General features: G+C 55.4%; 1 protein-coding gene across 8 annotated transcripts in view; it reads left to right on the top strand.

Annotated features, from left to right (window-relative positions):
• The window catches only part of RAP1GAP2 (RAP1 GTPase activating protein 2), a 52152-nt gene that overhangs the window by 3895 nt on the left and 21188 nt on the right, over nt 1–27069 (top strand). For 2 of the 8 annotated variants that reach the window (XM_062507043.1, XM_062507040.1), the window contains exon 1: nt 9091–9786. In XM_062507043.1, the coding sequence (XP_062363027.1) occupies nt 9614–9786 (173 nt within the window). In that variant the 5' untranslated portion in view covers nt 9091–9613. Of the gene's footprint in view, nt 1–9090; nt 9787–14453; nt 14642–21916; nt 22097–27069 lie in introns of those variants that run through there. The other 6 variants (XM_062507042.1, XM_062507039.1, XM_062507047.1 and 3 more) reach the window with 5 other exon arrangements.

The raw sequence follows: 27069 nt of genomic DNA, 5'->3' as shown, positions 1-27069 counted from the left end.
GGATGCTGCGGGCAGGGGGATGCTGCGGGCAGGGGGAGCAGGGGTGCCGGGGCAGGGGGATGCCGGGGCAGGGGGATGCCGGGGCAGGGGGATGCTGCGGGCCGGGCCGCCTTCTCCAGCTCCTGCTCGGTGGGATGGGAATGAGGAGAAAGCCACGGCCAGGGTGCGTTCCTGCCCCATGGCCCCTCTAGACAGGTCAGGGCTGTAGGCAGGACAGGGCGGCGAGAATCGGCTCTGCCCCCGCAGCCTGCGGGATCCCAGGTCCGGGCAGGGCGGGGAGTGCGCAGTGCCCCGCACCGCCCCGATGTCCCCGCACCGCCCCGATGTCCCCGCACCGCCCCGCACCGCCCCGCGCGGGGCCGGCTCCGCCACCGAGGCGGGATCCGCAGGCGGCGAGCGGCGGGCACGGCGCGGGGCTGCGGGCTCCATCCCCGGCGGTACGTACCTGCTCCTACCTGGGGGCCGGGACCGGGAACCGGGGCTGTGCGGAGCCTTAGGGCTGGGGACGGTGCACCGGGACCCCCGTGTGGGAGGACGGTGGAGTGTTTGCCGGCACCGCTCCTGAATATTGACCACTGGAGGAGATTTCCTGCGGTCCTTGCGGGGCTCTGCCTGCTGTCCCCGGGGTCTGGATGGTGGGGTCCGGTGGCATGCGGGGGGCTTTGTCCTGCCTCCCCCGGGCACCTCCTTGGCGGGGGAGCCCCTGGTGTTTGCAGAAAAGAGAGATCTGAGCCTCTCTGCGTGCCCCACGCCAATCTGCTGGGGTGATCCTCCCCAGCGCCGTCCCTCACAGGGAAGGGGCGCAATATCTGCTCACCAGGCTGAGCATTTCCCTTCATCCTGCTCATCCCCACGGGCAGAGCACCGGTGTGCCTGGCGTGGAGCTGCTCGTAGCCGGGGAGGGCTGTGTGAAATGTTGCTTGCATCCCTGGCAAATGCAGGGTGTGAGATGGATCCTGCCAGGTTCTGTCGTTTTCTGCACGCTCTAGGCTTTGCTGTTTTGTTTAAGACTGCTTGTTGTTTTAGTAGCAGAAGGGACATAATATCTGTCCACAAAGCACGATTTATTGGGGGTTGGAATAATGCCAAAGAGTTTAAATTCAGATCCAACACGCAGCGTGATTGCAGGCAGCAGGCTCGCACTTGCACTTACCACGTTTCACAGATACTGCATTCTCCCTCTGCTGCCGGTTCCTCCCACTAGGGACAATAACCATAGCAGCAAAAATGCCTTTTTCTTTGCTTGTTTGTTTTATCATCTTTCTTTCCCTTCATCCCTAAGCATATCTGTATGGCAGCGAGGTGCTGAGGGCTGCTCAAAGAGGCCCTCTGCTGCTGCTGCCTGCTGTGTACCTGGGCAGATGCTCTGGTGGTTGGTAGCTGCTGCTGCTGTGGAAACAGGAACAGGACTTCAGCAGCAACAGGAGGAGAGACATTTTTTCCAGGAGCTAAAAACAGCTCATTCTCCAGAGAGTTTTACAGTTTTGTGGGGGTAGATGAATCCCTGCTTGGAGTTAACATCTGCTTCCAAGCTGGATGCCAGAAAGACTGTTTCTTGACTGTGATTTGATTTCAGCCTGGCTCTTTCAAAACCCACCCAAAATGGTCGGAAAATACAGGTGATGTTGGCAAGAGATAGCAGGATTTGGAAAAGCTTAAATCCACACCCCATGTGCCCTGTTTGCAATGTTCAGAGTGTCCACGCAGGGGCTTGACCTCAAACCTGAGCCCTGGCTGCTGAAGTCTGACCTTGTGCCAGTGCAGCTCAGCCTTGGGCAGCCACTGATCCCCCGTTGGCTGCTGAGGCCAGGGTGCAGGGCAGGGGTGTCTGAGGAGCAGCCTTTGCCAGGGAAAGGTGCCAGGACAGCTGCTGGGACAGCACTCTGCTGCTGTGGGCATCACAGAACCATGGGATCACAGAATGGTTTGGGCTGAAGGGACTGCAAAAGTCATCCAGTTCCAAACCCCCTCCTATGGACAGGAACACCTTCCACTAGACTTTACCATCTTGTGTAACACCTTCACAAACGTTCTGAGTCTCAGATAGGGGGTTGGAGGTTTTTTTTGCTTCCTTTATTTCCGTTATTAGGAAACTGCTCCAGAGATTGATTGTACTGAAGATTAGAAACCTCCTAATTCCCAGCCAAAGCATGTTCAGGTCTCTCTCATTCCCATGCTTTCATCCCGCCCCCACGTTTTCCCAGCCCTGGTTTTCAGTTTAAGCTGTTCTTTTTCTGTCTCTCCACAATTTCTTCATTGGCTGCAGCCACCCCCCCAGCTCCGTGTTTGTTGTGTGAATTGGGCCAAACACTCTCTGGTTCCTGGCGCAGCTGCCAGTGCCAGCCTGCCACTGGGAACAGGTTTCTGTGGGAGGTTTGCCCCAAAGCGACCCCCTCCACCAGCCCCTTCACTGCCTGTGCTGTGAGCCCTCCTGCTCCTGGTGCCGTGGTGTGGGATGTGCAGTGCATGTGCAGGTAGCCATGGTGACAGTGCCCAGGGACCTGCTGCTGGCACGCAGCTGCTCCTCTGGCTGCAGCAGGGATGCCACCAGGCACAGAGGGGAGCACGGTGGGGCCAGTGGTGCCTGCCCTGCCTCTGGAGCATCCTGTGCAAGGCACCCAGGTGGGCACTGTGGGGATGCACAGAGCAGCCTTCCAGCTGGATCCTGGGGAGGCAGAGTGCATGAGGATGCGAGCCTCTGCCGCTTCCCTGGAGCATCCTCTCTCGGGCTCCTCTGGCATGGGAAGGGGGTGGTTGGAAGAGGTAGAAAAAACAGGCACAGAAAATCTGTGTGCTTGAGCAGGCTTTTCCTAGAGAGAGCCCTTTCATGCGTTTTCATGAGAGAGGAATTTCATGCCCTTGTTAGCAAGGCAGGACCCTAAAATGGGTGGACTTGAGAAAACAAGCAATTCTGTACATTAAATTCACAATGGGCTGAGAAGAATTCAACGAGAATTTCTGCATACAGGGCTGTGATGAGACATGATCTGTGTCCCTCTGGAGCAAAGAGCTGGTTCATGTGCTGGTGAGAGAGACCAGCACGACTTTGGGGGGCCCAGGCACCTGGCCAGCATGGGGACCAGGTTGTCAGCCAGCACCTGTTGGTTCCCTGGGTTTCTTTCCTCTGTGCTGGGCACTTCCTGGGCTGCTGGGAAAGCTGGTGCTGCCATACTTGGGTTTAAGTACCCCTCTGTGCCAAGTGCTTGAGAAGTGATGCTTTGCAGGTCACATCCTTCCTCCAGGATCTGTTTTTTAGCCATTTCCACAGAAATGAGCAGGAGCGACCAGATCACTTTGGATGTAGGGAGGGGTTCATGAGCCATCAGTGGTTCCTGGAGAATGTGGAGGAGGAGCTGGAGCATGGTTTGCAGCTTGAGCTTGGGCTCGGGAAGGTCTCTGGCTTTCCTGTCCTGTGTCTGCAGCTCTCCTCTCGGGTGACACACAGCGTCCCCTCCCCAGCGTGGTGGCCGACGGAGACTCCTCAGTCCTTCTGGTCTGAAGCTGTTAAGCAGTGAAGAGCCACCCCTGAGAGCAAGCTGGGGTTTGTGGGAAGCTGCATGTAAGACATTGAGGTTCTCTTTTCACTTCAGCAGTACCATAAAGGGGAGAAAATAGTGTTTAAAATATTCCATGAAATGAGTCAGAGGTAATTTGGACACTGTTTTCCTTTGCTCTGTAGGTCAAGCTGATGATGTGCATGGCATGTTCTTCCTGTCAGGCAAAATCTAATATTGCTGGGTGCTCACAACCTTCTTTAGAATCATAATAGGAAGCTGAATGCCCTTGGAGAGCTGCAGACAATATTAAAGCACTAATGATGCAATCAGTCTCCAACCCCAGAAAGAAAGGGAAGCGTTATGCTGCCCTTGCTGGGCACAATCCTGCTCTGAGGTGTCACCAGCAGTGTGGCACTGTTCCCAGTAGGCAGGGGCTGCTTACCAGGCTGGGTCAGAGCAATGGGATCCTGGTTCTGGCAAAGGCCCCTGGAGATGTTAATTTAGACTGGTGCAGATGGTACTGAGGAGTCGTCCTCCCCCAGGTTTTGTTCCCTAATTTTGGCTGCTCGGTCATGATTTGCCTGTGGCTCCTCTGAAAGGGGGAAGGATTTTTCCTTTTCATTTTCAAGCCTGTGTGAAATGCCTCAGGGGGAAGAGGGGAAGTGAGAAGATGCCATTGCAGAGGCTATTTCTGGAGGCACGCCCCTGCGAGTGAGCTGGTGCTGGGCAGGAGGTGCTGTGGGACTCGCACTGAGGGAGGCTGGTGGCCTCGGGGGAGCTGAGGTTGGGTCCTAGGTGTATCTTTAACCTTTGCCTGGTTCAAATGCAGTTTGTGGGGATGGGGAGCAGGAAAAGCTCCACTTCTACCAGTGCCAGCCACAGGTATCCCCAGGTGCTGCAGTGGGGTGAGGTGGGCTTGTGCAGGGGCTGCCCCACACTGTCCTGGACAGCAGCAAGTGGAGATGTTTCCCTATGGCCATCCCAGGGTCCTGCCCTCTTGTGCTCTGGAATCCTGGGGCAGGTGTGGGGTTACTCTGTGCTTTAGCATGACATGAAGCAGAGCTGCACGAGTGATTATGAACTACTGACTGAGGTGACCTCCAGGCAAAGGGGAGCCAGGTCCTGCCGTGCTGAGCATGTCCCTGTCACCTTTCCTGCTCCCGTGTCACCTCCAGCAGCCGCAAGTTCACCCAGGGTTGAAGAGCAGAACAAGACGCAGCAGATGGTGCTGCAAGGGGACAGATCTAAAGCTGGCCATTTCTCTGGGACTCTCCAAGTTGTTCCTGGTGTGGTTCCAGCTGAGGTCAGTGCTTCCCACAGCCACTGTGATTCCCTGTTCCACACCTCTGCTCGTTGGGCCGTGCTGGAGCAGCACACTGGCTCTCATTCCAATGCCTGGCTATAACCAAAGCTTTTCTTTTCAGACATGTTAATTGTGAGCAGCTCAGTAGAGGTGGGCAGAAATTGAATGGGAGGAGTGTAAGGAAGACATGACCTGGGGGAAGATGAAGTGAGAGGATAACGTCACACTGCTGTTGGTGCAGAGCTTTGACACAGATCATGCAGGCCAGGAGCAAATATGCTCCAAGCAAATGACTGCTTCAGATATTTTGTAGTACCTGAATTATGGCTTCAAAGCCTACAGCATTTTTTAAAAATAATGTCCTTAAGAGCTCTAAAATTCAAAGACTTTCCATCGCTTCATCCCTTTAAGGCTGTGGGAAGAAAAGTAGGAGTTGAAATAGCTGAATTTCAGTCTGGGTTTTTTCCCTGAAGTTGAGTGATTTCTCTCTCCAGCTCCCCATATCCTCTCTCCCCCCACCCCTTTATTTCACACATCAGATAGAATTCAAATGTCTCTCAATTAAAAGCTTTTGGGTGCTTGGATGAAAATGCTAGGCTAGAGCTGCCTCTGACCCAATAGCCAGCAATGTGTGGAGTGCCAGGGCAAGGGGATGCTGTGTGTCTGCACGAGGCAATGGCTTGGACCACGGGGGCAGGAGGTGAGTGATCTGGTTGGACCTTGGCAGCCAGAGGCTCTTTCTGGCCTGTGAGCTGCAGTGGCTGTGGGACATGGGCTCCTGGATCCCGTGGGCAAGGTGGAGGATGCGTGGCTGAGCAGCTCAGCCCCAGCACAGCCCAGCTCCCCCTGCCTCTCCACTGCCGAGGGGTGCTCGGCGTTTCCACTCCTCCTCCTCCTCACCTGGACTGGGGGGTGATGCCCTGGTGAAGCCCAGCTCTGAGTGGGTGCTGGTGGTTGGTTTGGGGAGGTGAAAGGTGTGAGGACACCTGGGCACCAGGTACGGCCTCTGAGCACCATGCCCACCCCTGCAACCGGGCTCACCTCCCCACAGCTCTGCTGTGCCCTACGATGCCCAAAGCGTGGTGCAGGGAGCAGCATCTGTTTTCTTGGGATTTGTGGTGGATGGGAGCTCATACCCAGCTAGATGTCAGCATTTCCATTTCCATGGGATTTCTGAAGCCTGGCTGTTAAGGGATGGGGGGATTTGGGGGGTGGTCAGGTGCAGATGCCAGTTCAGCCTTACAGAGCTGCTGGGGAACCAGAGGATAGAAAACCTGTGTGCCACAGGCAGCTGCATGGGAGCAAGTGGGAGATGCTTTGCTGGCTCTGGGATGGTGGGGTCTGTTTGCCGTGAGAGATGAAGTGGTGGAGATTTTGCTCGCTGAGGTTTCATGCCTTTAGTGGGATGTCCCCTGAGGGGCACTGGAGGAGTGGGTGGAGGTTCCCGTACCGGGGAGCCGGCCTGGTGCTATGACTGCAGCGCTAACATTCTGGGGACAGAGGAAGAGGCAGACCAGCAGCGATCCTCGGCATCGGGCCGCAGTGGCTGGGGCAGCCGCAGGACACGATGTTCGTGGGTGGCACGGTGTCCGTGGCTCAGCCCCGCTGCCCATGCTGCACTGCTGGTGGTCCAGCCATTAGGAGAAATACGATATTTGCAGCGTGAGGTTGCGAAAAGCCTGTGGCCACGAGAAGAAAAGGAAATGACTTTTTTCGTGGTGCTGGTGCGCGCTCGCGTGCATGCGCTGCTGCGCTGGGGGCGGCTGCCCGGGACGCGCTGGGGTCCCGGCACAAAGCGGCTCCGGCCGTCCCCGCTCGGCCGCAGCTGTCCCGTCCCCGCTGTCCCCGTGCCCACCGAGCCACCAGCATGTTCCAGAGGAAGCGCAGCGTCTCCTTCGGCGGCTACGGCTGGTGGGTGCCTTCCCTTCCCCTCCCCTCCCTTCCCTTCCCTTCCCCTCCCCTTCCCTCCCCTTCCCTCGCTCCTGCCCGGAGCCGTGCGAGGCTTGAGGCGCTTTCCTTCGCCCTCCCTGCAGAGCAGCGGTCCCGGGCGCTGTGGCACGGTGCCCTCCCGTCCCTCCCGTGCCAGCCCGAGCATGTGGCCGTCGGGAAGGACCTGCTCCTGTGGCCCTGTGCCCGCAGGAAGCCTGGCACAGCTTCATCCCAGCCTCCTGGGATCTGCGGGTGATGAGGGGATCGCGCTGAGGGCTCCCGGTGCCTCCTGTGGGCAGCAAGGCTCTTCCCCTGCACCTTTCCCTCGCTACTTTCCCTGCTGCCTGCTCCTCCTGCACACAGACAGCGATGCCTGCAGCCACTCTGGGTACCTTGGGATGTGCAGCAAGCTCCCTGCTGGTCCAGGGCAGGTTCCCAGCACCAGTGGCAGCTCCATGGGTCATCCATTCCTTGTCTGCCCTCAGCAGAGCAGCGCGGCTGCTGCCCGCACCCCGAGCTCAGCGGAGCTCTGCTCCTGTCCCTTCCCTCTGGGAGGTGTTGATCTGTAGGGCAACAGCTGAAGAAAACCACGCTGTTCTCTTTCTCTGCCCTCTCTTCAGGTCTCCTCTCCGAGGTGTTTCATGCCTGTTCCAAGTCTGTTGTGGCTGTGACGGCGCTCGGTGTTTGGGGCAAAAGGCTGCAGTGGCTGCGGGGTCTGGGACTGGACAGTGGCAGCTCCGGGGATTTGGGGAAATGTGGTGTCGTGGACTTGGAGCTGCTTGAGAGCGGCTGAGGGAAATGCTGAGTAACTGGGAGGGCTGTGGGAGGGCAGCTGAGGCTTTCGGCAGGGTCCCCTGGGATGGAGCAGAGCGCCTCGGCTGGACTGGGTTTTCTTTACGTACAAAGAGGAAGGGAGCACTTGGATAGACTTCTGTAAAAATAAGTTTTGTGATATGTGGGCTCATTTTGTGGTGGCCAAATCGCATCTCCCGGACAGCTCTGGCCACAGTGGCTGTTGTGAGCAGTGGCTCTGGGGACATCCCAGGAGGCTCCGCTGCGGCAGAGCAGAGCCCTGACCCTCCTTGTCAGCATCCAGAGCCAGCTGGGCTTTGCTCTGCTTTTTCTTGCTGTGCTTTGGCAGTTGCAGGGGAAAGAAAACCACGAGCCGGAGAGTCACCCAGGAAAACGGGGTCTGCCAGCTGCCGGGAGAGCCCTTCCCTGGGCTTTGACTGGCAAAGAAGGGACCTGCCACAGCCCCGTACCTGCACCTGCATCTTCTCACGGTCCCACCCTTCCTGTGGGGCTGTGTGCGAGGTGCCTGGGCACACCCAGCTGCCTCCCGCTGTGGCTGCACTCGCTATTTCCAGTCTCTGCTGGGCTGGAAATTGCTATTTTTTTCCTCTCCACCAGCTGCATCTGCTGCCAGCGAGGTCCCCGAGCAGTGTGTTGGTTTGGGGGGCAGATGTCGTGCCCACAGGTTGGCTGTAGGGATGCTCATGGTGTGCAAAGCCATTGTGAGTGCTGCCCCGGAGCTGGTGCTGCCCGGGCCGGGGAGCCCCAGGGCTGTGGGGTGTGGGGAGTTTCATTTTGGAGCAGGGCAGGGCAGACAAACGGCTCTTGCAGTCACACTGCAACTGCGGTTTCCCAAACATGGGAGTTTCTTTCCTGTGTGGTTATTTTTTTTGTTGTTCTTTGTTTGTTTGTCTCTTTTTCTCCCATTCTCACTCTAAGAGGCCAAATAACAACAACTGTTTTTTCTTCCCGTGGTTCTGGATGGAGCTACTTGTGCATCCCCCATGCCGAGACAGGTCCCATGGCAGCTGCCCCAGCCACCCCCTGTCCTTGAGCTGCTTTGCCTCTGCCACTGAGTTTGGAAGCAGCTCTTCTCCCCAGCATGCTCTGATGCACAACATGATTTAATGATCAGCAAGGTCTGGGCAGGTTTGTCAGGTATTAAGTCACACTAGCAGGTGCCCTAGATCTATTTTTAGGAGCAGCAGTGTGCTGGCTCTCCAGAGCAGAGCGTGGAAACTGATGTTTGGGGAAATGCCTGGAACAAAGCTCCTGTGGCCAAAGGGTTTTGTGAGGGTGAGGTTGCTGCAAGCGAGGGTCCCTGGAAAGGGTGATGGTACCTGTGCCTCAGTGCCTGCCAGGCTCAGCCCCCTGTGCCACTTGCAGCTGCATTTCCCTCCTGAGTGGAGCCCAGCCTGGAGGAGGAGAAGATAAAGCTGCAAGTACAGGGGAACTGTATTTCTGTGGCCATGCCATGTCCTCTGCGATCACAGTGCAAACCAAGAGGGTGTTGGGGGTGTTATTTTGCTGTTTGGCCTTTTTTTGAGATGTGGAATTGATTCCTTGTGGCAGATAACAGAGCATTTTCAGTGACTGCCAAAAGACATTGTTTTGCCTTTTGAGACATTACTATGATTTGCATTAATTGATATTAATATGACTATAACCACAATGATTCTGAGGAGATGAGCACTCATTACCAGTGCCAGGGAAATGAGTGAAGTGACTGAGGCTCCTGGTCCCACATGAGCCAGCTGGGGCTGGGAGCAATGGGGCTGCTCTGTGTTTTGTCTGCCTGGGGCCAGGCTGCAATATGTGGGGTTTGGTGGGATCTCCCCAGCACATCAGGGCTGTCACAGGCCGGTTATCTGTAAATATGTGGCTTGTGGCAGCTGTGCTTTGGAGAGAGCTGGGACATGGGCAATGCCCTCCTCTGCTGCCCAGCTCTCCTCTGGCTCTCCAAACTGGGAGGCAGCAGTTCTGCACCAGGACAGAACTAGGGGGATGTTTTCCTTGCTTGCTGCCAGGCTACATTTTGGGTTAAATCTTAGCTGATTTTGTGTTCCGATGGAGTCGTTGTGTGGTGATCATCATGCCAGCCAGAGCACTGGCACCTCTGAAGGACGTGCTGAGGTCGTGTTTGGCAGCAGCCCCCAGAACCCAACCCCCTCCCAGCTACATCTGGAGCCCCTGTGCCTGCAGTAACACACTCCTCTGCTCTCTCCCCAGGATTGACAAGACAATGCTGGCCAGCCTGAAGATCAAGTGAGTACCTGGCTCTTTTCTCTTCCCGTGGGATGTGTGGTGCTGGGAGCTGGCTCAGTATGTGGGGGATGCTTTCCTGGGAGCTGGGCTCCAGCTGGTGCAGTGGAGTCCAGCCATGTCCGCCCACTCCAGGAGATGTGTTCGTGCGTGTCCCACAGTCTGTTCTCCTGAAAGCCTGGAGTGAATCAGGCACTGGCAGATTACAGCGAACACGGTGATGGGATCGCTGTGGGATAAGTGGGCTGAGCTGTGCAAGGGGCAGCTCACAGGGCACCAGCTCTGCCTTGGGGGTAACCGGGGTGGTAATCAGCAGGTCAGGCTGGCACTGAGCTTTTCCAGTCAAGTCTGGAGGTTTTGTGTTTTTCAACCTGGAGAGGTGGTGAGTGTCAGCAGAACAGAGGGTACCTGTGACCCAGCTCCTCTGCTGTGCTGCTGAGGGGCTCTGGGCACTGCTCTGGAATGGGTGGAGATGCTACTGGGGTCCAGGAGGGTCTGTGGACTGGCAGTGTTGCTTGGTGGGTCCATCTTGGATTTGCCATAGACTTGCTGGACACTGGTGGGTGGTGTGGGTTGTGCAGCTCTGGCAAGGTGGTTGCTGAGCCAGGTCCTGTGCTGTGATGGAGTGAGTTGTGTGAGGTCACCATCCCTGCTGGGATATGTCCTCAGCTGATGGGGAGGAGAAGGTGGTGAAGGTCTGGGAGTGGAGGCACCGATGGTCTCTGCTCCCTCAGCCTCCGTGGCTGTCTGGGACCTGCCTCCTGTTGCCAACTTTGTCCTCCCGGCTGCACATCCTTCCCTCCCACTGTAGTGCATCCTCCTCCCCTGTCCTGCATTCTGGAGGAGCTCCCCAGGCCGGGGGTTCCCCAGGGAGAGCAGACGTGCAGCTCCAGCACTGTCAGCTACAGCCGGTGCTGACACAGAAATGCTCCAGCCAAGCCTCCCCTGGGCTGCAGGCAATGCATGGGGTGATGGCTCGTGCGGCTTCCCTCTGTAATCATTGTGCGAATTATTCATTAATGGGAAAGTATCCGGAAAGCCTGGGGGAGCTGCTGCCTGAACGAGCCCCTTGCAAAAGGCACAGCAGAATCGCTGGTGCTACACTCATTGCTCAGGTTGTGCTGAACTAATGAGAAGTTTAAATCAATGTTTACCACTTTGGGGAATGGAGGGAATTCTCTGTAGACTTTCCCTTTCCCGTGAAGCTGAGAAGGACCGAGCTGCTCCTTGTACTGTGCTGTACTGTGCCCTGATTTTTTTCTAAGGCTGTTGCAGCAGTTCTGCAGCAGAACCTCTCTGTTCCCCTCTCTCCACCGTGCCAGGCGGCTCATGCCGTGCTTGAGATGCTGTGCCAAGGCTGTGGGCACGCTGCCATGCTCCTGCTTGGGGAGGGTGAGGTCTGAGGCCGCGTTTCTCTCCCTGTCTCTACCTTTCCTGCCCTGGCCAGAGGAGGGACTTTCCTTGGAGCTTTTCATGGACATCCACGGCTGTTTGCAGCTAATGCTTCCCCATAACCCCGTGGTGCTTCTGGTCTGTGGGTACGCTGCTTCATTAAGTGGTTCTGTAATTGGGGCTCAGCCAGAGCCACTTTTCATATTTGTAAAAGCTTTAAAAATTATGAAAAAATTATAGACCCAAACTTTCGGGTTTTTAGCGCCCTCTTGTTCTTGCCGCAGCCTCTGTCGGAGTGTCCTGGTTTAACCCGTGCCACAGAGGCACCAGGCATGGGAAGTTTTGTTTCGCTGTATAAGTTATTACCGAAAATAGGAGCTGCATAAGTTATTACCGAAAATCGGAGCTGCTTTCCGCATGCCCTGGAGCACCTCGGGGAGCCTGGCGCTGCTGCAGACATCAGCACTGAGCCGGTGCTGGGAGGGACGGAGCGCGGCAGGGAGGGCTGAGCGATGCCGGGCAAGCCCTGCTGCCCTCCAGAGGGATAAACTCGCCCACACAGAGCCGGGATAAACTCACCCACGCAGGTGGCACCGGGGCATCAAAGCAGCGTTCCCTCTGCCTGTCTCTCCGTTCTCTTCTCCGGTTCGGGTTTCATTGGTTCCTATGGTAACCGGGGATGTGTCTGAGGGGCCGGGGAGCACGAGTAGGCGCTGCAGAGAGGGAGTGCCGGGACAGGGATGGGTGGGAGCCCTGGCAGCATCGGCAGGGCTCAGCTGACCCCTCTGGTGACCGGCGCTGGCACAGGTGCCAGGGCTGCAGGTGGGCAGGGAAGGCTGCACAGAGCTCGAGCGTTCCTGGGCAGCTGCTGCCAAACGCGGCTCAGCCTCTGTGAAACGCCTGGGCAGCTCTGGAGAATTTGGGTCTGGCTCTGCCCCAGGGAGCTGTGCCATGCCCGTGCCTGCCGGGCAGAGGGACCTGAGAGCATGGCACCCAGCCAGGAGCTGGTGTGCCCTGTCCCACCACTCGGCTGTGACTGTCCTGGACGCGGGCCAGCCCTGGCTCTGGAGCCCACTGTCCTGTGGCTGGAGGAAGCTCCTGGGCTGAGACATGCCCCTGACCAAAGGGAGTCTGTGAGGGATGAAGAGGCTGGGAGAGGGCTTGGGGATAGATACTCTGCTCACTGTTTTTGGGGCTGCACGTCCCCAAGGGTGGGAGCAGGCACTGGTGCTGCTGTGCTTGGGTGTTGGGGCTGTTGAGAGCTGCTGGGACGGGGGCTGGTCCTGGGGAGCTCTGGGGTGGGGACTGAGACACCTGGGCAATAAATGGGATTTGGCATGTGCAGAGCCTGGGTTTGATTTGGACCAATTCCACTGTGATCCCAACTTTTCTGTTACATTTTTTTATTCCTTACCCACTTCAGAGGAAAGTGCTTGGAGCAGCTGAATCCCCTGGGCTGGCAAAAGGGGAATCGTGTCCAGAAGCAGCTCCCCAGCTTTGGCTTGGTGTTGGTGTTTTCGTGTGTTACGTGAAGTCTCTGTAGGGAGCTGGAAGTTCAGGTTCCTGGGGTCCCCTTGGTTCTGCTGGGGGCACTGCTCCATGCAGTCCTAGTCAAACATGGGGTGTTTGAGGTCAGGCTGTGCTGCTGGGAAGAGAAGACCTGAGCCAGATGGCAGCTAAGCTGCTTCCCAAGTGGGAAGGTCACCCTGGAAGGAGACATCAGCCTGTAAAGATTTTTGCATGTCAAACAGCAGTTCTGGCCAGGTGAGCCAGCCAGGTAGGTTTGTTTGCTTTCCACAGCAGCCAAGCAAGTGCAGGGGTCCCCAAGAAATCAGGCAGAGACCCTCGAGCCTCCTTGGCCTGGTAAAGTCCTTGTATTGGGGGTGCTGGAGGTGCAAAAGTGGGATGGGGACTCGTGAGACCCTTCCTCCTCTTCTGTGGAACCAGATGGTAGAGAGATCTCCCATGGGGGTTCACCAGTCTTCGACAGCTCCTCAGCCTCTGTGCTCTGATTATCTGCTCTTTGGTATTGATGGGGTGTACTGAGAAACCACAGTGTCAAACAAAAAAAATCAGTAAAAGAGTCCCTCCTTCAGGCACTCACACCTCTTCTTTTAGCCTTATAAAGCAAAAATAGCACCAAAATAATCATGTCTCTGTGGAACGGAGGAGCCATGTACAGCAATTACTGGGAGTCAGTGTGTGTGCAGTCAGAGCTCACATGAAAGAGCATGTGATGCTCCTCTGCTGATGGGAGCAGGAGGATGAAGGTGGGAAGAGATGAAAGGTTTGCTTGACCTTTGTAAAAAGAGCTGTGTCCAGGCTTGAGGCTCTTTAATATTTGATGGGCTGGAGCTGAGTTAATGGGAAGATGTGGGAATGATTTAGCATCTTGGAGGTGGCTGCACTGACTATTGCACTGATCTTGGGGGTTTGTGCTTTGGGTCCTGTGAGGACAAGGTTTGGTGAGCCGATTGCATCTAAGTAAATTCCTTTGACTTATTAGCACTTCATAAATGGATAATTGCATGTAAATGTACGTTTTGCAATTATATTCAGCCAGAGAAGCACATGCAAAGGAAATGCTGTCAAAACTCCTGCAAAGCAGCCAGCTGTAGCACACAGGGAGGCTTCCTATCTCTGTTCCTTGGAGCTGCTCCTCTCCATTGCTGCTGGGCGTGGAGCCAGCCCAGTGTAAACCCCAGCAATGACCCTCACCAGCAACAAGCCCTGATGGCTATCCCAGTTCTGGAGCCTGGCAGTGACCTCCTTCTGTCAGCGTGCCTGGGGAAGGACTGTGCAGGGCCAGGGTGCAAGGAATGCCCTGGACTTGCAGAAAACTTTAGACTCAGTTCTAAACCAGTGCTGGGCTGGAGGGGCAGAATGAGGCCGGGCTGGGTGTCTTGATGGGTCGGTGCTGGATGGGTGTTAGCTGTGCACCCAGCACAGTGCAGGGCCGTGGCAGCTCGGAGTCCTGGCTGGGCATGGCATGCCAGGCAAATGAGTGCTTGTGTTGGCAGCAGGTCTTGTGCTGGGTTCCTGCTGGGATAGACCCCCTTGCAGTGCCAGGGAGCTGCAGGTGTGTGCCCAGGGATGGTGACAGGTCCTTGCTCGTGCCACAGGGGGTGACTGCCACCGTCCCTGCTTGCCATCAGCTTCTTGAGCTGCCTGCCAGGATGGTGGCAGGGCCGTGGTCGGTCCTCCCCCGTCAGCCCGAGGACTGGTGGGAGATTTACGAAATCCAGCCAGTGCCAGCGTCTCCCTGCTATCTCTGGCAGGCAGGCGGGAGCACTTCCCTCTTCGTGGAAGGGCAGTTATCACCCTGGCTGCCTGCCCGCACCCAGCCCTGCACCCACAGCATCCTCCCATCACGTCTCTCAGCCTGCCTGGGACAGAGGAAGCTTTCACAGGAGGAGGAAGGTGCTGTCAGCTCTGAGGACTTGGAGTGTTTCAGCCATTTGATCTGGTAAGCCTTAGCTACATAAAATTTCAGGCTGGGGAAATGGGTACTGGCACAGCTCCACTGAGGCTCCCCCTTGGTATTTGACTCTGTGCTCTCATCTTAGTGACCTGCTGTAGATATTTGGGTTTATGTGAGGGTGTATTTCTGCAGAAAGCCCAGCCATGGATCAGAAGAGCTGGTTGGGATCTGGTGGAGCAAGCACCACTCCCCGGTGACGTTGGAGGTGACGTTCCCATGAGTGCCGCCCGTCCATATGCTAAAATGTTGTTGTTGCTGTCAGACAGCCTCCCCATATTTAAAGCTAGATTATCCACAATTACATCTGCCCAGAGGACTGAGCAGCCCCACGTGGGTCTATTTTTAGCTCTGTCTCAGAACTAATAAACTGTGCTGGTTTTTCCTCCTGCTGTATTTACAGCCTGTCAGGCTGGAGCTGTTTGCAGTCGGAGGGTGGCTGCTTGGGGAACAGGCACCTCTGAGCAAATATTGTCATGATGGGTGGAGGGACCATGATGGCTGCGGTGATTGAGGCACCATCTGCACACGGGTTCCCTCCCTGTCTGCAGCGGTCACTGAGGTCACCCAGGCAGGGTTTGCAGGGGCTCTTGCCCCACTCGGGTGCCCACTGGCCTCCCCTCGGGCCGTGTGCCCACTCGTGTGCCACCAGGGTGGGTGTGATTTGGGGACGTGAGCGGTCCCGTCTCTGGCGGGCCCAGGAGCCCAGAGCAGTGCTGGCATGGCGGTGCAGGCATTCTGCCAAAGCCTGTGGTTTATTCCTGATGATAATTTCGTTAATTACTGTACTGCTCCCGCCGGCTGTCGCTCTTCCTGTGAGCTGGCGGGGTCCTGGCCTCAGCCCCGCAGAGATGGGCAGGCACTGGCACCCAGTGGCATTCCTATGCCATGGGAAGGCTTGCTGCTGGCAGGGCCACAGACCTGCCCTGGAAATGGCCCTCTCCACCTCTGCTGTTTCGTTTCCAGTGGGGCTTGTGATGCTCTCAGTGACCCACACAATATCCAAGGAACTGACATCTTCCAAAGCCTTTTGTGAAAACATGGCTCATCTCAGGCTCCCACCCAGAAGAGACATGTAGAGGCTTGGCAGGTACTTGAATAGGTCAGAGCTATATTCTGGGTCTCTCTGAAGTCTCAAAGGTCAGTCCTTTCAGGCACTGTCCTGTCTCGTTCCTCTCAAATGTTACTGGTGTCACACTAGGGACCGTTACAGCTCCTTTCTCCCACAGCAATATAGTGTTAATACTTTCCAGTTTGGAATGCAGAGTCCACTTTCTAAAGCCCTGACAAGCTGAGCTGGGTCTCTTGTTCCCAATCACTGATGAGGTTGTAGAGTGTGAGGTGATTTGAAGAGGAAGATGGTAGTGCTGTTAAAAACTGCATTTTCCATCTTTTCATATTTGAAGCAAGAGGCAAGGAAAAAATCTGTAGAGCAGCAGAAATCCCTGAATGTGATTGACTTCAGAATGTTCCCTGTAGTATGGATGTGTCAGAGATAATACCTGTGTTTTAGCTCCACAAATTATATGTCTTTTAATGCTTTCCCATCAAACAGGGTGTGTGAGGGAGGCAGTAATTGAGATGGTGTCGTCTCTGGAAGAGTCACTGGGGCCTGGGTGCTCCTTCTTCTGCTGCCACCCCTGTGGCACTAGGACCTGCTCCATGAGCCCTCCCTGCCCACACCTCCTCCTCCCACACCCTTGCATTGCTCCATTGAGGTGAAAGTTTGGGCCCCATCCCGAGCTTCCCAGCTGGAATCCAGTGGTGATTGATTGGCACAACCAGGGATGGCCTTTGCTTCGTAGGGGAGTGGAGGAAGGAGCAGGGGCTGAGCAGGGTGCTGGTGGTGCTGGAAGCCCTGGGTGAGTGGTGCATGTTAGTGGCTGTGAATCCCAAATCTGGATTTATTAGTGATGCTACTGATGAATGGTGACATTTAGCTCACTGAATTACTAGTAAAATTCAGAGGATCTGATCGTGCCGCAAAGACTAATTTCCTCTGCTGATTTGATCTAATTTAATTGGATGCTGAAATCTTGGAACTCATCTCTTCAGGAGGCCTGTGTTCACAGGGAGAAATACCCCAAATTATCAGGAATACAATTTCTATGTAATTGTGCTGCTGTCATGGCCATGACTTCCTCGTTCTGTATCAGCTGTGCTGTGGCTGATGCTGCCCCCAGCTGCCACCACACAGCCAGGCTGCTGGGCAGGGAGACCCCAGAGGTGACCCACCTGGGCTGTCTCAATTACAGGATAGTGTTTGGCTCATAGCCAGTGGCATGCAATGGATGGGAGAGGTGTACAAGAGACTCCTTGTACCCACAGCTTGCTTTGTTCCTTGATAAACCTTGGAAAACCACCCACCCATGTGTTAGTGTGTTGATGGCATGGTCAGTGTTCCAGGCTCTGTCACTGATGCTCTTGGGTCACTGCTCTTTGGTGTCACTGCTCTCTTAAAGTTCTTGGCCAGGCTACAGCTCAGGTCTAACCCCCTTTGGAGCCGGTCTGGTTGAGTGTGTCTGTGACACACAGTTCCATTGGGGTGCTCTGGAGACTGTGCCCTCGAGCAGGGACAGCCTGGGGTGCACAGGGAGGAGTTGCTCCCAGCACCTTCCTCAGCTGTGCTCCTCAGCATCCTCTCTGCCCAGGGGAGGGTGACGAGACCCACCCGACCTCAGTTGCTCTCTGCAGTGAGAGTTCTTTCCTTTTTGTTCTTTTGTTGTGGCTTTGACCACTCTTCCTGCCTTATTGCTTGGGAGGGGAACTGTGCTGAGGGGAGGGACACTCATGCACCCTGCTGGGCCACAGAAGGTCAATTCTTGAGTGCACTCATCGCAGGGATGGGCTCTGGACAGTGCAAGCCTGCAGCCTGTGTGCTCCTCCTTGAGCTCAGCACGAAAACTTCTCCTTTCTTGCACTCCAACCCTGCTCCTGTGTAGAGGAGCCGCAGTGCCGGGGCACAGGGATCCACAGGGATCCACAGGGCTGGGGCACGGCTGTGCCAGGGGGCCGTGCCAGCGTGGGGTGGGAGCTGGGGCTGCCCCACGCCTTGGCACACATCGATCCAGTCTCAGAGCTGACGTGGTGTCGGGGTGGCTGCTGGCATGTCACACCCGTCTCACACCATTTCTGGGGAGATAAGCTCACTGTGCTCTGTCTCTCATTGCCTGCATGGAAGAGCTGGCTCTTTGCTTTGTTGGGATTTCCTTCATGTCTTTCTAACTTAAGATATAAAATAAATTTCTAATCAGATTACTTGGGGCTAGATGAAATGTAATCTAAAGCTCTATTTCTTGTGATACTTCTCTAAAAGTGGATGCCCTCTTATCCTCCTCCTGCAGCAGCAATTGTAATCGCTTTCTCCCTCATTTGCAAGCTCCCAAATCCATTTCTGCCATGCCAGGGAATTCAGGATGTGACTGCTCCTTTGCAGGGACACAGTTACTATTTTTGCATTTTTGGGTTTTGTTGCATTGTCTCCTTTTGTTCCTCTCTGGCTCCCAGTGCTCGGTGCTGGCGCAGCTGCCCCATCTCAGCTCTCCCACCTGGGCAGTGCAGGTGCCTGTGCTCAGGTGGAAGGCAGTGCCCAGAGGGGCTCTGGGTGAGTGCCTGGGGCAGTGGCCAAGGGTCCCAGGGTGGTGGGGCAGGGCCAGGGCAGATCTCTGGGCTCCCCCTTGCAGCTCAGGCACGGTGCTGTGGGATGGGCTGGCCTTGCCTCCAGCCCTGCTCTGGCAAATGCCTGGCATAGCTCATGTATTTCTGGCACTGTTCCTCGTCAGTGAGGGAACCAGAAATATCTCATGCCCAGGGAGGCACACAGGGTGACAGGAAGGGATCCTGCACTGTCTCAGGAGGCTCTGAGTCTCCAGAGCTGGACTCAACTGTGACTGCAGCCCAGGTGTGAGCACAGGGCTGGGTCCTGTGCAGGTTGATGGGCTGCTCACCTATGGGGATTTCATCTCATAGCAGCATCTGTACAAAAGCCAAAGTTATTACATGAATGAATGGCATAATAATAATAATAATAATAATAATAATAATAGTGTCATTTATTCATGCCAGATTCAGCACTCCTAGGGATAAAGCCTCAATCTTGTCCTATTCTGGTGTTTTCAGATTCTTCTTTCTCAGCAGGGTGTCCAGACAGCAGCCAGGTGATGTGTTAATCACAGCGTGTAATTGTCCTGACCTGTCCTGTGCTCCCTCCAGCCCTTCAGGCTTCCTAATTCACTGCCAAGCTGCTTTCTCTGCAGAAAAATTGTCAGGGCATTTTTCAAGAGATTCATATTTCTTCATAGAACAGGGGCAACTGCTTATCCTGGAGGTACTTTAGTGACTGAAGGGACGATGTTTTAAAGAAAGGATGGAGACTTGGAGCCTCTTGAACTGCAGCTTTCTGTTTTGGAGATGTCCTTTGGGACATCTGGAGAGCTTCTGGGGGTGCTGGCCTTGACAGGGCATCTCTATTTCCAGCATTCAGAAGGTGATGCTTTGGTGGCATCTCTGCAGGAACGGGAGGTGGGGTGGAGCTGGAGGGGGTGAGGCACAGGGAAGGCAGGCAGGGCAGGAGCTTTCAGAAGCACCAGCCCTGCCACCTTGTGTGCCTTCCAGGACATCCCTGCCATCCTGCCCTGCTCCATCCTGGAGAGCTACCAGATGGCAGAACCTAAGAAATACAGGGCAGGTTCAGCAGGTCTGTCACAGCCAGAGGTGCTGTCCTGTGCAGCAGGAGGTCCTGGCTCCTTTTCCCTGTGTGAGCACCCAGCCCTCCCAGGAACCCCCAGCCCACCTCAGCCCCTCACCATCTATTATCTGTCTTGCCCTCAGCCTATAAATTACAAATCAGCTGCAGTAAATCCAGATGCAATTACTTCCACTGTGGGCTGGGCAATGTCTGGGTGGAGAGGGAACCTGGCTGAGTTTCTGCTCAAAGTGTTTGTCTATTTCCAAATAGGAGAGAATTGAACATCTTTAAAAATCAATGCAAAGCGACTTCAGCATAAACCAAGAGGAGATTAATACTTGACGTGCCTGGAAAAGGGGAGAGGAGATGTGGAAAATGTCTCCAGAGAGGCAGACTCAATGAAATTCGAATCTGCCTGTTTAATGTGAGAGCTAAAAGATTTAAAATTAATTCCCCTCCCCCTCCATTAACTGGAAACTAATGAGGTGCTGGAGAATTGGTGTAATTTGGCACAGAAATAAGAGCTAATTTTTTTTCCTTCTCTATGCCTGAGACATCTATCAGACCGATAGCTTCAGCTTGTAGGAAAGCAGACAGGTATTTTCCGCAGGAAGAGATCTGTTGATCCACCAAAAACTTTATTGAAAAGCTTGGCAATGCAGGTAGCACTCAGGTTTAGCAAGATTCATTCCTCTCACCCACTTAAATTCTCTCACCACCATTCAGAGTTTGGCATCATCTGATGTTGTTCTGAGGAGATAGAAATGCATTCCAGATTTTTTTGGAGAATGGGTTGAAGTTTCTCCTCGGAGGAAGTGGTACCTCAACACTTGTTTGCTGGAATTGCTGTTGCCTCAATCTCCCCAGACACCTCGAGATGAGGTGAAAAACGAAAATATTGATCTTGGGTTTAAGTTTGGGTCTTGACTCTCTGGAGTGCTCCATGTGCACAGTGTAGGTCAGGATGGGTGCTGTGGTGACACTGAAATGCTGTCTGGTTCATCTGGGGTGAATTCATGTGGTGTGTTGACAAAAATTACATCACGCCTGTTTTTATCTGATTTACAGAAAGAGATTACGGTGATGATAGGGATTTTGTTGTTGTTGCATTTGAAGAATCCGTCTGATTAGAAATTCTGCTGAAACGTTTAGATAGAGAAGGCCAGAACTGAGGTTATGTCGATCTCCTTAAGGGTGGTAGACAAGAGGGTGACAGGCAGGGGAGGTGGGTGAAGCAGGAGTGTGGCAGGCAGAACGAGGCAGCAGGAGCGGCTGTTCCCTGCCAGATGTGGTCTGTGGCCTCTGCAAGCTGTTTCTCCTGAGCAAACACATTTATTACAGACTTTGCCAGGGGAGCCCCATGCATTGTTAATGATTGACTGCCCCAGCTGGGGGTTTCCAGGCAGCTCCTGCTCCGTGCTGGGCTCTTGCTCTGTGGGTGGGGAGCAGGGGCCCTTTCTCACCATCTTTCCCCAGGAGTTGCTCGGGTCCTGCTTGAATGGATGGTGGAAGTGGTTGCCTGCAGCCTGTGTGTGCCCCACAACAGATTGCTGTTTGTGGCAGGAACAAACCCAAACCCCTGGCCTGGCTGTGACACTCGGAGCAGCTGTCCCAGGGGCCGTGCACCCGTGTGCCACTGCCAGACAGGTTCTGCCCTCCCTGCTCTGAGGCCGGGCTGGTTAAACCCACCCAGGGCGGTGGGCTGGACCAGAGACAGGAGGATCGTTTTTGACTGTTCCCAATGGCTGCAAGGATATGGAGAACCAGTATGCTGTGCTCGTTCACACTGTGTACACTGGTGCCAGTATCCTGAGCTGGGTGGATGTTCTCGTGTATGGTCTCACACCTGCTGGCAGCAGGGATGGGGCTTTCGTCCCTCAGACTAGGAAGTTGCTCAAAGTGCTGTAGCTTGTCCTGTGTCTAGCTCCTGTGAAAATTAAACTGGCACAGAAGAGAGGTGAGATAAAGGGGGCAGAGGGACCTGAGTGTTTTATCACCACGGCAACAAAGACTTCCAGGGAAAGGTGCTGAGGTGAGAAGTAGATAAATTACAGTTTACTTAATAAAAAAAGAATTCATTTCCTGAGGGAGCTGTGTGTCAGCTCCCGGCGTGAGGGCCGGGCTCGGGGCCCCGTGCTGCCCCGCTGCTGCAGCCTGGGCTCGGGGGGAGGGATGCTCGGCCCCGGCGGAGGGAGGGCAGGACCAGCTGAGGGGTCCTGCGGGGCTCGCAGCGAGTCCTCCCTGTGTGGGGATTGGAGGGGCTGTGCCGGCTCTTCGCCCCTTCAGGAGCCCGGGCTGTGGCTGCGGGAAAGCCTCCCTCGGTACCGGGTGTCCCGGAGGCTGCGCCGCGCACGGTCGGGTCCCCGGGCCCGTGACGCGCTCAGAGCCCCGCCCGCCCGCGGAGCCGGCCCGGGGGTGTCCGGGGGTCCGCGGACACACCCACGGCCCCCGGCCTGAGCGGAGCGGAGCGGGGCAGAGCTGCCGCCATTCCGCAGCCGCTCCCGCGGGGCTCCGTTACCGGCTCCGTTCGTTACCGGCCCCGCGCTCGTTACCGGCGGCGCGGGGCGCGCGCGGGGCGGGGGCGGTCGCGGCCGTGGACGCGCTGCCTCCCCCGCCGGTGCCGGCGCTCGGTCGGCGGCGGCGGCAGCGAGGATGTCCCGGGCGGGCGGCAGGACGCGGTCCCGGCGGGCGGGGGTGCGGGCGGCCGTGGTGCTGATCGGGCTCCTGCACCGCTCCCGGCAGAGCAGCGAGAGAAGGTGACGCCGCGGGCAGCCGGGGAGCGCTCGGTACCGTCGGCCGGGCAGAGCCCGGGGGCTGCGGGAGGACGCGGGGCCGGCGGCGGGAGCGGTGGATGGAATTACCGGGCGGGGGGGGGGGGTGGGGGGTGCCGGCGGCGGTACCGGGAGCTGAAAAACAGGCACCGGGGATAACCGTGAGCCCCCGGCGGTGCGCGCTGCGTGCCGGAGCGGTGCCGGGGACCGGGCAGCCGGTACCGGCACGAGCGCGACCCGCTCGCGCTGCGCTGGCAGCGGGCCCGGAGCCGGGCACCGGCGGTACCGTGAGCGCCCGGTGCCGCCTGTGCGGGGTCCGCGCTCCCGGGCCGGGTGAGCCCCGGCACTGCCGCTGCGCACCCGGCAGGAGCGGCGCGATCCTCCGGGCCCCCTCGGGCTCCCGTGCCCGCTGATCTGCTGTAACTCGGCTCCGCAGCTTTGTCTGCGCCGGGAGCAGCTGACAAATGGTTTCGTCTTTCATTGCCGAAACCACGGGCTGTACTTGGTGTCCAACTTTGTGCCGTAGGAAACGGCCTGTTCGCAGGGCTGTGCGAGCTGGCATCTGCTCCGCGCTGGAGTCGCTGCTGGCCTCAGAGATTGACCCCGCGCTGATCTATGCGGGCTGCCCCGGGCAGGGAGTTTTCTCCTCCAGGACTCTGCTGCTCTGGCAACTTCGGTGTTAAAAATAGTCAGAAATATGCACCCGAACCTCACAGTGTGTGTACCTCTGCTTCAGGGTGGAACCAATATGGGCACTGCTGCAGGCTGAGGGCTTTTCTGTTTCTTTCCTTTCTCTTGGTTCAATTTGTGACTTTGTACCAAACTCGAATGAAGAATTGATTATTTGGAATCATTATTGTAAAATATTCTCCCACTCCCTAATCTATAAGTGTGAAAAATCAGAGTGAGGTGACTGAGGATGGAGGGTTTTGTCTGCCATCAGTTGTGGATTGCAGGGTTCGTACCCCGTTTTTCAGTGCTGCTGGCGTAGGGACTTTGCCTTGGACAGCTAGTGCCATGGAGAGCAGGATTTCAGTGATGCACTAAAGACTGAACGTTGCTATTCCTGGGGAGTTCCTGTGTCACTGGTTTGTGATATTTTCCTCTCCCTTGCTGGGGTATTAGGTAGATCATCAAAGCGGAACAGTTGGAAAAAAAACAACCTGCAGGTCCTGGATGAGCAGCAGTAATGGATGCTCACCTGAGCTGAGCCCTGGCTGGAATTTAGGGTGTGGGGGCTGGACTGGGGCTCCCTGGAAGGCTTGGCTGTTCCTGGCCCTGCTGTTGCTGCTTGGGTTTTGTCCTGTTTAGCCCTGGCCAGTTCTAACCATAGCTCTGCCCTTGGACCATGAGCTCCAGCTACCAGCTAGCAAGTGTTGGAGAGGCTGTGAGCTGAAGTCTCTTCTCCTTTCGTGTGTGGTAGAGAGCCCCCCGTGTGCGGGGACTGTCCGAGTGCAGAGTGATGCTGTTGGGGGCCCAAATGATCCTCTGGGTATTGTACCCACTGAAACTCGTTCACCAATCCTGCATTTGCCTCAGGGGCAGGGAGTGCTTTACTAGTCACACCTCTCCGAAGAGTTGTCTTTCCCCCAGGTACAAGATTTCAGTGAATGAGCTTAGCATGACCTTGGAGTGCTTAGAAAAAAACCTGGCTCTGAACTTGCACAGGAATCTGCCCCGTTATGTGTGAATCTGGTTTTCCTTTTTTTTTCCCCCCAGCATCATGTTGTGCACAAAACATCTCAGTGCGCCTCTTGCTGTGGGGTTTACTGAGTACAAGAATCACACAGACATCTCAAGGGGAGAACAAGACCCTGAGGAGGTTTTTTTCTGTCTGCCGTGGACTGAGGAGCCTCCATGGGAGTGATTGCAAGAATTCAAGCAGTGCTTTACCGTGGTTGTTTCATCTTATGCAAGCTGCCAGGGCCATCAAAGTGACATAATCTGCAGGAAAAGGAAGGGACTGCTAGCGGCATCGTCAAAAGGGACTCTGTTCCTCCACCTGCTCCTATTTGCTTTTTTCCCCTCCTACATTCAGTCTTTGTTCTGCATTTGCAATTGAATTTTGCTTTCCATGAGCCATATGCAAGCCTGGCAGGATCAGTGGCAGCTGCAGAGTCTGTGGTGGCCCATGTCCCTTCCTTGTTAGCAACCCAGCAAAGTGCAGCACAACACACCAGACTCCCCTGGCAGAGCTGGGTGATGCTTACCTGCCCCTCCTCCTGCAGCCTTCTCACCTGTGCCTCCCCTGCACACCTGAGCTGGAAGAGAGGAGCAGGGAAGTGTGAGTGGGACAGTTGCTGCTGGGGGCTCCTCTTTGCTCCTGTTTTGCTCTGGAAGCCTGAGATTTGGAACTGTATTTCTTTCTAAATGAATTTTCCTGACTGTCCCACAAGGTGAGGTGTTGCTCTGGTGGCTGTGCTCTCACAGAGGAGAGCTGGTGGCTGGGTGCCCTGGTGTGGGGCACTTCTCCACTCACAGCCTCCCTCTGCCCTTTGGCATCAGTCCCATGGCGTTTGGAGACGCAGGTTTCTGGGAGCTGTTCTCTGCAATTTGCAAATTATTGAATCAGCTCAGAAACGGCTGCCCGAGGCTCCTGGCTCGGGTTTGGCAGGAATAGGATCAGACGAGCCTTCTGGTCTGAAAATGTCTGCAAGTGCCTTGGCTGATTTACCCAGATCTGCAGGAAATTGCCACTTTCTCTGTTCCTGCAAGGGAGAGTAGGCAGCATGTTCTGTAAAAGATTAAAACTTCTTTTCACCATTACTTGCATATGGAGCTTTGCTGTCCTGTCCTGGCCTGGCCCAGTGGGAAGCCCTTGGCCAGTGGGAAGGATTCCAGTGTCTGTAGAGGTGCAGGCAAAGCAGGAGTCAGCTCCTCACTGGCCCCCTCCCCAGCTGGGTGGTGCAGCAGGAGCCCCATGGCCAGGGCAGGCAGCAGGGATCCTTCCTGCCTGCTTCATGTGGGACGCTCTGAACTGTTCAACAATGTTTATTCACTGTTCCGAGGGGCAATTAAAGCCAAGCCCACTGGTAGTTAAATGTCACCTTTCTCTGAGGAGGGCTGCAGTCCTGCTCCGAGGGGAGAGCATGTGTAGGTGCAGGCTGACAGTTTGCAAATACGGAATTTATTGCAAGAAAGGTAGATGAGAAAATGCTGCACTTTTTTTTTTTTTTTTTTTTGCTGACTCTCAGGTTTTGATGTGAGAAGGCAGCCCTGCTGAATAGGGCTAGGCTGAGCCAGGATGTAACAAGGTAAATCAGTTTTTAGGTAAGATGTTCCATGGCAGGGGCTCTGCCCGAGGGTCCAGCCGCTCTGCGGCACTGAGTGCCTGGGCTGGACCCCAAGTCTGGGGGGTTTCTGGAGCCCCACGACTGCCTGACATCAGTGGGAGCCTGCAGCAGTGCATGTCCTCTGCTGATGTCCTCCCTGGGATGAGTGATGATGCAGCGAGATCTTGCCTGCCTGGCATCCTGGGATTGGGTGGAGAGCTGCTCAAAGTCAGGGCAAGGTTCTTCATTCAGGCACTCACTGCAGATTTCCAGGTGTAAACTCACAGCAAGGTGCCCTTGTCTGTGTTGCAAAAATCCACAGTTTTGGTTGAGTTATTTTTTTGCAATTTGTGAGCAGCTGGCAAGGGCTCCTGGCCACTGCTGCTGTGCCTGGTGTCAGCAGGTGCTTGAGTCCCAGGAGCCAGGGGTCGGTCCCAGTTGTGTGGGGGGTGGAGAGGGGACCCCCAGAGGGAGGACGAGCAGCCTGTGCCCCACTCCCACTGCTCACTGTCGACAGAGCTAAGCCCAGGCAGGGGGAGGATGGAAAGTGATATGGAAGCACAGTCCCCTCTGAAAACTTATGAGACTGGGCATGGAATATTAAACAAACCAAAAAGGAAGCAGCTGGCAAGGTGATGCCCATCAAGGATAAAAAATGATGAGTCCAAAAATAGAGGCTGTTAATTTATAGGAGAGCCATTGCTGACCTTCTCAAGGATGAAGCATCTGACAGGCTGAACTTGTTGCTGCAGGAGTTTGGTACCTCCTTAGGCCAGGTTTGATCTGTGGAATTAAGCACAGGCATAGGGGTAACCTGGGATGCTCCCATCTCATTTGCACATCTTGACAGAGGTAGAACCAGCCACAAGTTGTGGAGCATTTCACCATGTCAGGTAATATGTTGATACCTCCCCTGCCCACCAGTGATTTATCTAAATGCACTGTGCCGATTTAGAGCCTGTCTGGGAAATAAATCAGATGGACAAAATGAGGAGGTGGGATGCATTAGGGGTTTTTCAGTAGGCTTTGGCTTCAGAGAACATGAGAGAAGTGTGCACTCAGAGTCAGGGTCTGGATGGGAGCACTGCAAGGGTCCAGGCAGCCTTGGTTCTGTGCTGAACAGGACTTTTAAATCAGAATTTCAGTATGGCCATGGGGTTTACCAAATACAGGTTATTAATTTGAAGGTGCTTTAGGACTGTGATCAGGGATGCTTTAATGAGAAACATCTCACCTGCCCTTGCTGTGTTGGGAGCTCACCGGTGCCCATACTTTCCCCCAAAAATGGGGGAAAAATCCCCATTTTCTCCCCCTTTGGAAGGTGACAGGAGCCCTTGGCAGGTGGGATTTGCCTCCCTGAATGCTGGCAACAGGTCCCTCCCGAGGAAAAGTCCCAGGAGGAGGCTGGGATGGCCAGGGTGATCTCAGTCTCTGTTCGGAAACCCTGCAGTCGGCCCTGCCATAAACGCATTAAGGTATTTCCTTAATTAGATTTACTAAGTATGCAGGATTCTATTTCTCTCTTTTCCTTCTCTCTTAATTTGCCTAATGAGAAAAACAAAGAAATGAAATTACGAAAGTGATGCCCACGTTTCCTTCTGGGGAGGCTGGTGTCCAGCTCCGGAGGATGCTCGGGCCCATCCTGTGCTGGTGCTTGGCTGTGGCCAGGGTGCACCAGGGGCATTA

The sequence above is a fragment of the Cinclus cinclus genome, chromosome 22 (genome assembly GCF_963662255.1).
Source record: "Cinclus cinclus chromosome 22, bCinCin1.1, whole genome shotgun sequence".
NCBI classification, from domain to species: domain Eukaryota; kingdom Metazoa; phylum Chordata; class Aves; order Passeriformes; family Cinclidae; genus Cinclus; species Cinclus cinclus.
This window is presented reverse-complemented; position numbering and strand designations above follow the sequence as displayed.